General features: G+C 49.5%; 1 protein-coding gene across 2 annotated transcripts in view; it reads right to left on the bottom strand.

The window, feature by feature from the left end:
* LIMK2 (LIM domain kinase 2) overlaps positions 1-12,056 on the bottom strand; it is a 64,934-nt gene that overhangs the window by 16,990 nt on the left and 35,888 nt on the right. For both annotated transcript variants that reach the window (XM_004615567.2, XM_004615568.2), the window contains 3 exons: positions 2,457-2,592; positions 1,692-1,801; positions 317-505 (listed from right to left, as the gene is read on the bottom strand). In XM_004615567.2, the coding sequence (XP_004615624.2) occupies positions 317-505; positions 1,692-1,801; positions 2,457-2,592 (435 nt within the window). The remainder of the gene's footprint in view (positions 1-316; positions 506-1,691; positions 1,802-2,456; positions 2,593-12,056) is intronic.

Here is a 12,056-nt window from a genome sequence, read left to right as displayed (position 1 = left end):
GTTCCAAGCCAGAGAAAGACTGGAGGTGAGAATGCGAGAGCTCAGCATGAGACCTTCTGAGTCCTTTCTTTCTTTCTTTTTTTTTTTTTTTGGTTTTGGGGTCACATCTGGGGATGCACAGGGGTTACTCCTGACTCTGCACTCAGGAATTGCCCTTGGCAGTGCTCAGCGGACCATATGGGATGCTGGGAACCGAACCCAGGTCGGCCGCATGCAAGGCAAACGCCCTACCCGCTGTGCTATTGCTCCAGCCCCCTGAGTCCTTTCTTGACTTTGATCAGGAAATCTCTAGCTCCACAGATCTCAAAATACTCACTCTTTCACTTGCACCGTGGTGGCATAGTTGGAGCAGGTTCTCTCCACGGACACAGAGAAGCCACGTCTGCCCTCGGTGGTGGCTGGCATGGAGATGAGTGTGACGGAGTAGGGCAGCTGGTCCTGAACAGACTCCGTGGAGAGCCTCTCAAACATGGGTGCCAGCACCACATCATTGTGGCACTTCCCGCTGATAAGAGGAGAAGTATGGCGGTTAAGATCATGGGTTCCTGGCTGGAAGCTTCCAGCAACCACTCGAGCATGTATCCTTAAGCAGGAGTACCCACGATCCCACCACCACCGTCCTGCCGTGATCCCCTTCGGCTGCCCAGAAGGAGCAGCATGGGTTCTTGGTGCAGGCTGGGGCTGGCCGTGGGAAGGTCTGGGTTCTCCTTACTCTGCCTTAACTCACAGTCAGACTCTTCCCCCCGGCCCCTTGCCCTCCAGGACTTCAGCCTATCAAAGCAGAGGAAGCGAGGAATTGCTAATTCCTGTCCTTTAATTATCAGGGATCTTTCTCTACAAGCAATTTTCTAGCCTTTCCTTCTGGGAGTCCTGAAGGGCAGTACCAATATTTACACAGTCGATAGGACCAAGCGCAGAGAAGTGTTAATTGTCTTAACTGTCTCATATACAGGTTACAGAGCTGGTAAAGCGCATTGTTCCGATAGGAATCTAGCGCTTTCATATGCCTCTACTAGTCCTTCTGTCCAGCTCTAGCAGTTACTTCTCTCTCTCCCCTTCACTCTCTTTTAAATTTAGTCAATGTGAAGTTATAAAGTTATTCATGACTGAGTTTTAGGCATATAGTGTTTCAACACCAACCCCCTCACCAGTACCCACTTTCTCCACTGATTACCCTCCCCCATCTGCTTCCTATCACTAGTCTGTCTCTATAAGGGACATTTATTTTTTTTTCTTTTTGAGTCACACCTGGCAATGCACAGGGGTCACTCTTGGCTCATGCACTCAGGAATTACTCCTGGCGGTGCTCAGGGGACCATATGGGATGCTGGGAATTGAACCCGGGTTGGCCGCGTGCCAGGCAAACGCGCTACCCACCGTGCTATCACTCCAGCCCCTACTAGGGACATTTTGACATACAAGTTTTTGCACAGTGGTTTACAGTATTGTTACTGACAGGGTTTTAACACGTTACCACCTTTCAGTACCACCTCCTCCTCCTATTTGAGCACTTCCCTCTACCACAGCTATTGCCCCCTCCCTGTCCTATCCGTCAATCCCCATCCAGTGGCATGCTCTGACTGAAAACCAGTTCTCGTGTGCTTTGTTTCCATCTGACTTTGAACATTCATTATTGCACCATCATTCGACCACTCTTATGGGGAAGGATGGAGACAGAGCCCCCATCTTACCAGTAGAGCGTGGCATGCTGCACCAGGGCATACGCATCCCCATCCTCGATGATCACCTTGCAGCTCATACAAGCAAAGCACTCGGGGTGGTACTTGAATTCTCCAGCCACCTGTGAACAATCGGGAGACGTGTGAACTTAGGGAGGAAGCTGTCACAGATGTCAGAGTGAGGAAGGACCTTTGATCAAGGATTCATGGACCCCGGTCAAAGCTACCTTTTCATCTCCCACTGCAGAGATGGCTGCCTGTCTGTCCTTGCTGAGAGTACAAAACACTTTTGGTCTCAGCCCTGAGAAAGGATTCCCAGAAGTAACTGTCTCTACGAGATAGATAGCAGACTCACAGATCTTCCTTCCAACTGTGACAAGTCCAACAGTGGCAAGTCTGTGACTAGGCTTAAAGCTCTATGTCTACAACAGGGAGGTGGGACTGCCAGCACATTCCAAAATTTTCCTCTCCGAATCCCTGAACACATCTTAGGTGTACCCTCCTCTCAACCTGCAATGGTATCTTTCAAGGCCCTCATCCCATTGTACTGTGTCGCCTCCGTGCCTGCCTGGCCATCCACTCCCCAACTGGACAGATAAGTCTTTGAGAGAAGGACCTTACCTGGCACTTAACAGGTAGGTCTATTAAATGATGGACTGAATAAAAGAAGGGGCTCTCGATGATGGGAAGACAAAGGGCTCACAGGTGCTGGGGGGCTGGAGGAGGTATCGATAGACTTTGATGACCACGAGAGCAGTGACAGAGGGGCTCACTTACCATGACAGGTCCTGTCATCAGCAGAGAGCACCCATGGCAGAACTCCCCAAACTTCACCCAGTAATCTTTATGGCAGTAGAGCTTCCCGTCCTTCTCATAGTACCAGTTGGTAAGGGAATCCTGGCATTCTGAACACCTGAAAGGCAAGATGAGATCAGAAACTGCCCTGAACCCTCTTAAATGGGTCACACGACTGTCCCTGGTTTTCAGGTATAACAGCCAAATGACAGATCACTCTCTGGTCCAAATCCTGGGTAGGGGAAAGCTACAATTTGCTGTCAACCCAAAGGAAGCTGGTTCAGGGCCAGAGTGGATAAGGCACTTGCCTTGTATGTGGCTGACCCAGTTTGATATCTGGCATTTCATATGGTCCCCTGAGCCCTGCCAGGAGTGACTTTTGAGCATAGAGCCAAGAGTAACCCCCTGCGCATTTCTGGGCGTGGCCCCCTCCAAAAAAAGTTAATAAGTACTAGTGCATTTTCACAGTCGTCTATTTTACTGGGTCAAAGAAGTGAAGTAATTTGCCCAAGCCGACATAACTAGCAAGTTGTAGGATTAGGATTCAAACCAAAAGGCAGCTCCACCCTGCCTCTCAGAGCTAAGGATGTGGGTGGCAGGAGATCTTGACAATAATTAGCTTAGTTGACCAAGAGGTCGGTGGTCATGGTGAGTAGGTCAGAGACCTCCTAGCTCTGAGTGCTGAAAAGTGAGGAGGAGCATCTCAGCGCAGACACTGCCTGAGAATAGACTGAGCGACGGACCCATACCCAGGTGTCTGCAGAAAGCAGCAGCTCTGGTTCTGACATGTTCACCTTTCACTGTGGTAATGGAATTCTTGTTTTTGTTGGCTGCTTGGCTTTGGGACATATTTGGAGGTGCTCAGGACTCCTGCCAGCTTGGAGCACTTAGGGTCACTGTACTGTCACTTCAGCCTATTAACCTCTTAACAACTGTATGCTAGGACCTGTCTATAGACTGGCAGTTAAAAACTACTCTGCTAAAACATTATTCAAAAACAAAAGAAAAAGGAGCATTAAAAAAAAAAAGCATAGGGGCTGGAGCGATAGCACAGGAGGTAGGGCATTTGCCTTGCACACGTCCGACCCGGGTTTGATCCCCGGCATCCCATATGGTCCCCCGAGCACTGCCAGGAGTAATTCCTGAGTACAGAGCCAGGAGTTACCCCTGAGCATTGCTGGGTATGGCCCAAAAAGAAAAAAAAAAAAAAAAGCATATGATTGGGGTGGGGGCATGAGGGGATAAGACAGGGGGAAGGGAGTGACACACTGTAACATGAGGGAGCAAGCTGACACACTGGTGGAGACTGGATTGCTGGAATGTTTCTAAATGAAACCCTGCCATTACCAATATTGTAAATCATGGCGCCTAAAATAAAATTAAAAAAAAAAAATGGGGAGAGAGTGGAAATTGATGGAGGGCAGTGCTGAAGGGATTGGTGTTGCAACAATGTATGTCTTAAACCCAATCATGAATAACTTTGTGACCAATAAAAATGGGAAGAAAAAAGGAGGAAAATTACTAAAGATTAGGTACTTTACATAAAGGATTACTACAGAAGCCTGAGGTGTTGTTCAGTGGCTAAAGCTCCTCCTGCCTTGCGAACATGAGGCCGTGAGTTCTTTCTCCTCGTTCCATCCACAAGTGCTAAGCATAGTCCCAGGAGCTTTACTGCTCCATCTCTGGCACCGCCAAGAAGAATGAGCAGTGTGGCCCAGAATTCGACCCCGGGCAAGCATGTGTGTGACACTCGCCCACCCCCAGCCCCGTGAGCATATGTGTAAGCACCGCAGCAGAAGTGCGTGAGACCCCCCTGATCATTGCACAATAATATTAATAAAGGGAAGGGAAGGGGGAGAAAAGGTCTAGGGCACTAGGAGCTCAGCAGGCACTGTTAAAAGTGATCCTGGAGAGGCCAAAGAGACAGAACGACGGGTATAGCACTAGCGCTGTATGCAGCCAACCTGGGTTCGATCTCCAGCATCCCATTTGATGCCGAGCCAGCCAGGTGTGATCCCTGAATGCAGAGCCAGAAGCAAACAATGAGTGCTGCTGGGTGTGAGCACCCCCACCCCCCAAAATGTCCATCGTGGGTCACTTCCTGCCACAGAGTAATTTATGCTACTTCCAGTAGTTTTTCCTCATTGACAAAATGCAGCTCAAAATCACCCTGCCACAAAAATTCCACAATGAAAGCCGAAGAGAATGCCTGAGGAAAGTCTGTTGCAAATCTGAAGGGCAAGGCAAGTATGTTATTATAGCAACTTGCTAAGCACTGCAGATACAAAGCACAGATAGATATACAAAGTCTCCTACCCTATTTTTTCAAGAGCTTACAATGTGTGGGGGAAGAGAAAGTCATAACAGTTTAATTAACAACTGCAAGATGAGAGGCCACGAAGCACTGCCAGAGTCTCAGAGACAGGAGGAATGAACTGAGGAGGTGGAAAGCAGCTGAAGGAGGGCGATTTGGAGAAGGAGGTAGAGAATCCCTCCTCACACAACTAGGGGGTCCAACAAACACGGGTTGCTTCTGCTCTCAGTCACTTTTTATCTACCCTCCGCCATTGCAGTCTGTAGCTTATGACTTGCCCGATGAATGCTGTCCTTAAGAGTCTTACGCCTGGAGGCAGTGTGCAGAATGACGATAATGGAGTATCTAGAATGTGTCACAGTGAGAATCATAATTTACAGGAAGAGGAGGAGAAATCTGGGTTCAAGGTCTTGGTACCTACATGCCCTTGGACAAGCCTCTTTCCTTTTCTGGGTTGTTTGCTGACCTGTAAATCGAGGGGATTAGGTTATATTCTAGGCATTGCCTAATTCTGTGCATTTTTCTGTTCCCGGGTTCAAATCTCAGCAACATTCACTTACTGACCTTAGGGATTTTCTGTTGCTTCACTTCTCATTCCTGAAATGGCAACATCAACGCATACTTTCAGGGTAGCAATAAGGTGCGGGTCTGAGTGGAGTACAGGGGTTAGTTAAGGTGCTTACGTTGCATGCAGCTGACCCTGGTTCAAGACCTGGCACCACAGGGTCCCCCAACACTACTGGGAGTGGCCCCATACTGCTGGGCCAGCTGCATGCAAGGCAAACAAGTTAAGAAATGCTACTGTGAATGACAGCGAGGTGCCCAGCAGAGGGGCCAGCACACTTCCTCCTTGCCTCCCACCTTTGACTCAAAGCTCCTGGAGCATGTGATTCACTAGATTGACGAGCTCCTTGAGGACAGAAACAGTTCCATATACTCTTCCTGGAACCCGCACCTAGCACAGGGCCTGGCAGGGTAAGTTAGCCAATACTTCCAAACTGAAAGTGGGTAGGAATGGCTCGAACTAGCCGTCAAGGTGAGAGCACACGAGTTCCATGGCTCCTAGTCACCAGGTCCTATTCTACCTGCAGTGGAAAAAAAGCTAGTGTAGACATATTTGCACCCAACTGCAGGCCTGGGCCCTGTTACACCCTTGCAATGGTATGTGCGCCGCAGGGCATGGGAGCACCAGAACACGTCCTAGGTGCCATTGCCAATATCCTGCTTTTGTTTGCTACAAGTAGCCGTGGCCAGGCCCGGGAGGGGGGGGCGGGGAGAGAGACGAGTACAGGCATGCGGGAGAAGCCACACCAGTGTGCTGGGAAGAACACCTGGCTGGAGAGCGACATCACCCAGGAACACCTCTGTGTCAAGGAATGTCTGTGAAGGACACGGCTGGCCAGATCCAACGCTGGCCGTTTCGGTGTCTCTGAACAGAATGCGAGCTAGCTGACTGGAGACAAGCAGGGTGTTCCCAAGGGGTTCTGCCACAGAACGCACTGGTTCGTAGGCCACCGAAGAGAGAGAGTGTCAGGGATGTAACTCAGCAGAAGAGCACTTGCCTTGTGCAAGGCACTGGGTTAGATCCCCGGCACCACCAAACCAAAACAGAAACTGCCATGGTAGGCAAAAGAGAATGTTAGATTAGAGAGTAACAAAAACAATGATTAAGTCACTGGAATGCCAACCCTCTTCTGGGCCCTTTATGAGGTTGCTTATTTATCTCTCACCACGACCCTGCAAAAGGGCGAGATTATCCTGGTTTTACAGTCAGCCCAGTTCAGCCGTCGCCCAATCCTTACGTGATGAAGTTGGAGTAGGAGCCCGAGTGTACCTGGCTACAAAGCCACTTCCACTACGTCACCCACGTCAAGTGGCACATCTGCAGAGCTGGGTGTCAATAGCCTCAGCTGTGAAAATAAGGATCTGGAGCTTCAGGAGCCCAAGTCCCTTTTAGTGTGGCCACCTGGTGAGGCGTCTCTAGAGTACCAAATGTTAAAAGGCACAATGATTCTCCTTAGTTCAGTCCACAGTGTTCTATTCTCTAGGAAAGAAACCAAAATACTCCCTGAGAATTGAAGATGCTACTAAAACGAAAACAAAAACAAAAACACCAAAACCTACTTGGGGTTGGAGCACTAGTATAGCGGGTAGGTAGTTTGCCTTGAATGCGGCTGACCCAGGTTTGATTCCTGGCATCCCATATGGTCCCCCCAAGCATTACCAGGGGTGATTCTTGAATTCTTGAGAGCAGAGCTAGGATTAAGTAACCCATGAGCGTTGTCGGTGTGGCCCCAAACAAAACAAAACAAACAAAACCTGACTTCAGATGATCAGAAGTCCTGGCTGGCCATAACACGCTCTTCAGAAGCCAAAGCTTTCTGTCCCCCCACCCCCCCTCCTCAGTTTCCAATTTTTCTAAGTTTCAAGTGTAAGTCAAAAGCAGACCTTGCTACAGGCCGAAGAGCATTCAACTTGGAGATAGTGGGGCCCAGGGGTGCGGCATCAATCAATTGGTTCTACTGAGGAGGCAGAGTGAAAGGGCACAAAACCACCCCGTAAGGAAGTCACCGAGAGGCCTCAATGCTGGTGTGGAGTGGGAGCTCCAAGTTCTGTAGGGAGCCATTTTACAAGCCCGGCTCCTCTTCCAAAGCGTAACAGGGTTTTAGTAGCTACAGAGTGGACCAAGCCCTGGTAACAGATCAGAGGGCAGTTCAGCCACGGAGACCTCCCCCACTTTCTCTTGGTTTGGGGGCCACATCTAGAGGTGCTCAGAGCTTACTCCTGGCTCTGCACTCAAGTCTCACTCCTGGTGATTTGGGGGACCAAACAGGTACTGAGAATTGAACCCAGGTTGGCTAGATAAAGGCAAATGTCCTACCTGCTGTACTATTGCTTTGATCCCTACAGAGGCCTTTTGAGTTAGTTGAGAATACACAGGTTTAAAAAACAGAAAAGAAGAAAACCAGTTGAAATTTTCATAAATAACTGGTTTAAGAGACCTGCTTCTGGGGCTGGAGTGACAGAACAGCAGGTAAAGTGCTTGCTTTGCATGTGGCCAACCCAGGTTTGATCCCCTGCATCCTATACGGTCCCCCAAGCACCAACAGAAGTGACTCCTTAGAGCAGAGCCAGGAGTAACCACTGAACATCGCCAAAAACAAAAACAGAGAGAGAGAGACAGAGAGAAAGAGACCTGATTGTGTATTTCTTCCTTGCCATTTAGTGTCACCAAAAGTCATTTACTACGACTCTGAACCTTAATGTCTTCAAATGAAGTGATGAGCAACTCTCCTTGTGTTATATGAAATATGTTCAAATACCAAACATGATGCTAGGCTCACAGCAAAATGCTCACTTCCCTCCCTTCACTCTTTTTTTTTTTTTTGGGTCACACCTGGCGATGCACAGGGGTTACTCCTGGCTCTGCACTCAGGAATTACCCCTGGCGGTGCTCAGGGAACCATATGGGATGCTGGGATTTGAACCCGGGTCGGCCGCGTGCAAGGCAAACGCCCTACCCGCTGTGCTATCTCTCCAGCCCCACCTCCCTTCACTCTTTAACTTGAAAATATCAAGGAGAAATGTAGAAGAGCCTCTTTTTTCCCATGCCCAAACAATATGAACCTGACTCTTGATGGAGAATTAAACAGATTTCTCTAACTAGAGTCGGTCCTAACCTAAGTTGTTTAATTAGTGGGGGGAAAAAAAACATCAATCGATTCTAATCAATATCTATCAGTTTGGAAAAAGTTTCCATGCAATTGTGATGCCTAAGAACAGACAAGGGGCTGGAGCGATAACACAGCGGGTAGGGTGTTTGCCTTGCACGCAGCCGACCTGGGCTCGATTCCCAGCATCCCATATGGTCCCCTGAGCACCGCCAGGGATAGTTCCTGAGTGCAAAACCAGGAGCAACTCCTGAGCATTGCTGCATTGCTGGGTGTGACCAAAAAAAAAAAAAAAAAAAGAACAACAGACAAGATGCTGTGCTGGAAGAAGATAGAGGACCAGACCCCTCACTCAACCACAAAATAATTTTGTTCTGTTCTGTTCTGTTCTGAACCTGGTGGCATTCAGAGATCACTCCTGGCAAGCTCAGGGGGCCCTACGGGATACCAGGGAACAAACTTGGGTCAGTTGTGTGCAAGGCAAACCTCCTTCCTACTGTACTACTGCTCTGGCCCGTCATCCAAATTCTTTTTTTTTTTTTCTTTCCTTTTTGGATCACACCCAGCGGTGCACAAGGGTTACTCCTGGCTATGCACTAAGGAATTACTCCTGGCAGTGCTGGGGGACCATATGGGATGCTGGGAATCGAACCCGGGTCTGCCGCACGCAAGGCAAACGCCCTACCCGCTGTGCTATTGCTCCAGCCCCAGTCATCCAAATTCTTTAGCTCAAATGTTTACAGGTAAAACTTCAAGTAGGAAGGACACTAGTCACTAGTTGAGTGGATTTGCCCAGGTTAAAGATCAAGTCATCCCACACCCTCGTAAAGGCCAGGCTGCCTGTCTTTCCTGAGTCTTCAGAGTCAACAGCCTGGCACTTGGGGAGAAACTTCTTCCAGTCCCTTGCCGCTGAGCTCTGTCGGGCCTAAACAGAGAATGGGCAGATCTCTCTGCCCATAGCCTTCGAGTGCTGTGGCTGGGGATGCCAACTCTTCCCCAGAAGCCAGCGGCTCCATAAAATAAAGGCCCAGAGACTCTGGTCGAGAGCCCAGTCTTCTACTGCCAAAGATCCCTTTATTATTCCTCCTTTCTGCAGAACCTATAGATTAAAACAGGCTGTCAATTAAGCTATAATTATTATGGAATATGTTGTTATCCTGTTTAAAAAACTAACCAAACAACATAATGAGCCTCTGATCAGCAAGAATTAAGTGTTGCCAGAGCACTGATTCAGTTCCAACCCAAAGCCAGGAAGCCTGCAGTTTCAATAATCTGTGCGGTCCTACTGGAATCAAGGGGTAGAGTCGCTGTTATTTGGAAAATATGGAGGCTTGTGTGTACCTGAAAAGTCACATTAGTTGCAGAGTTGGGAACCACTTACCAGATTCAAGTCCTTCATCTTTCAGATGAGGAGAAAAGAATCCCCGAGGACCTCAGGCAGCTGCCAAATGATACTGCTAAACTGGGCAGCATTAAGGATAATTTTCCCCTTTAGACATGGATTGCTTTAGAATACAAAGATGCAATTGTTTTCTCCAAGAGAGAGTGTGTAAACCAAACCCTTTAAGTCAATGTTGAAATTAAGGACAATTCTCTAAAAGGAAATTTGAAAGATGTCAGATGAAAGTCACTCCTGAATGAAGCCCTCCCGTAGACCCCGACTTGAGGTGCCACCTTACACAGGAGCATCTGAGAGCATCACCCTCACCCCAGGGGCGCTGGCGGAGGGAGACGGTGCACTCCGCTGAGAACACCCTGCCAGGCAGTGTCCAGGGCACAGAAATCGCATTCTTCACTCTCGGCTCCCTTTCCCCTCCCTCGCCCGCTGTCACGCCCGATCATGTTCCCGTGGAATCTGGTTGCGTCACTTTCCTTGCAACCTCAGCCCCAGAGCTCCTGTGGACTCTGTACTCCCCTGGAGGCCTGGGGTCAAGGACTTAACTTGTTCCACAGAATCTGATGAGGGTTGTATTTAGGAACCCAGGAAGTTCAATCACTATGCCACTCCGAGGAGGAAACTGAGGCCCAGAGAGGGCACAAGCTCCTAGCTAGAGAGGAGCCCCGGAGGTGAGGATGCTCTATAAAAAAGAGATGAGGCTGGAGGTGTAGCTCAGCAGCAGAGCACTTGACTTGCATGTATCAGGCCTAGTTTTGACCCCCGGCGACAGACAGACACACAGACAGACAGACAGACACACACACACACACATACACAACACGCCGAGTGTGTGCACAAGGGTATCCTAGCTTTTTTCTTTCTTTTTCTTTTGCTTTTTGGGTCACACCCAGCAATACACAGAGGTTACTCCTGGCTCTGCACTCAGGAATTACTCCTGGCGGTGCTCGGGGGACCATATGGGATGCTGGGAATCGAACCCCGGTTGGCCGCGTACCAGGCAAATGCCCTACCTGCTGTGCTATCACTCCAGCCCCTGTCCCAGCTTTCTGAGTGACGGTGGTGATTGATGAGACTGATACCTGGAGCAGCAGAGGGTCTGGGTGGTCCCTCCTGGGAGGCATAGCCCTGAGTGTCGGTATCTCTTCAGAAGTGGCTTCAGGAATGTGGCCTCCCATTTAGGGGAAAGGGAGAGGGTCAACGGTTGAGTCAGTACCTACCTGACTCCAGCTGGGCAAACAGTGGGGTGAGGGGCAGGTTGTCGGGTTCCCCACCGGGACTGGGGCAGGGCAGGCAGATCTGGGTGGCACTGGGGATCTGGCTCTCAGAGGTCCAGCAGATAATTCACTATCTATTCTTGTTCCAGAGAAGATGTGTCCAACCCTCTCAAAGATGAAAGGGGCACAGCATTCCTGATTCCTAAGGGAATAAACCCTCCCCCAAACCACCTTTTCAGGATTAAGAGTAAAAGGGATTAACGAGGGCCTTCCTCAAACATTCAGCATCCTGATCCCACCTGGTATTACCTGCCTCCGAAATTCAAGATCAATATTCACTGCTCTTCAGAAAAGAACCTCCACTATTCTTTTGACATGCCAAACTATAGGGACCTCTTTCTGTTTTCTCTGCTGCGTGAGGAAAACAAACCCATGAACTCCTCTGGGTGGGGGGCGGAGGGCAGAGGAAGATATAAAATAAACACAGCTTCTGAAGGGTGAAAGAAATTCAGAATGACAGAACACTGGCTAGAGTCCCCATACATTAACTTTGTTGAAACCACTGTCCCCATCTGTAAAATGGGGACATAAAATGCCCAAGGCCCTCGAGAGATCCTAGCCAATAATCCGGTACAGTCGGGAATGAAGACTAGTCCCCCCAAAATGCTCCCTCACCTCCAGATTTGGACTCCCCAGACCAGCCGACCTAACCGGGCTAATCCTGCGAAAGCACACCATATTCTGCTTTTCTCCCCAGGGCAGAGCCACCTGACGGGTATCCCAGCTGGTACATCTGGGCACCGAGCTGAGGCGGGGAAGCCAGAAGGGAGAAGCCAGAAGGGAGAAGCCAGAAGGGAGAAGCCGACCAGGACCACTGGTGAGGGGAGGCAGCCCTGGGAACAGGCTGCTCCCAAAGAAAGAAAACAAGCCCCACCCCAATCAGGAATGGCCCATTCAGGAGGGACCTTGAGGGCCTGAAACCCC

The sequence above is a fragment of the Sorex araneus genome, chromosome 9 (genome assembly GCF_027595985.1).
Source record: "Sorex araneus isolate mSorAra2 chromosome 9, mSorAra2.pri, whole genome shotgun sequence".
Lineage (NCBI taxonomy): Eukaryota > Metazoa > Chordata > Mammalia > Eulipotyphla > Soricidae > Sorex > Sorex araneus.
The sequence above is the reverse complement of the archived record's forward strand: the minus strand, read 5'-3'. Positions and strand labels throughout refer to the sequence as shown.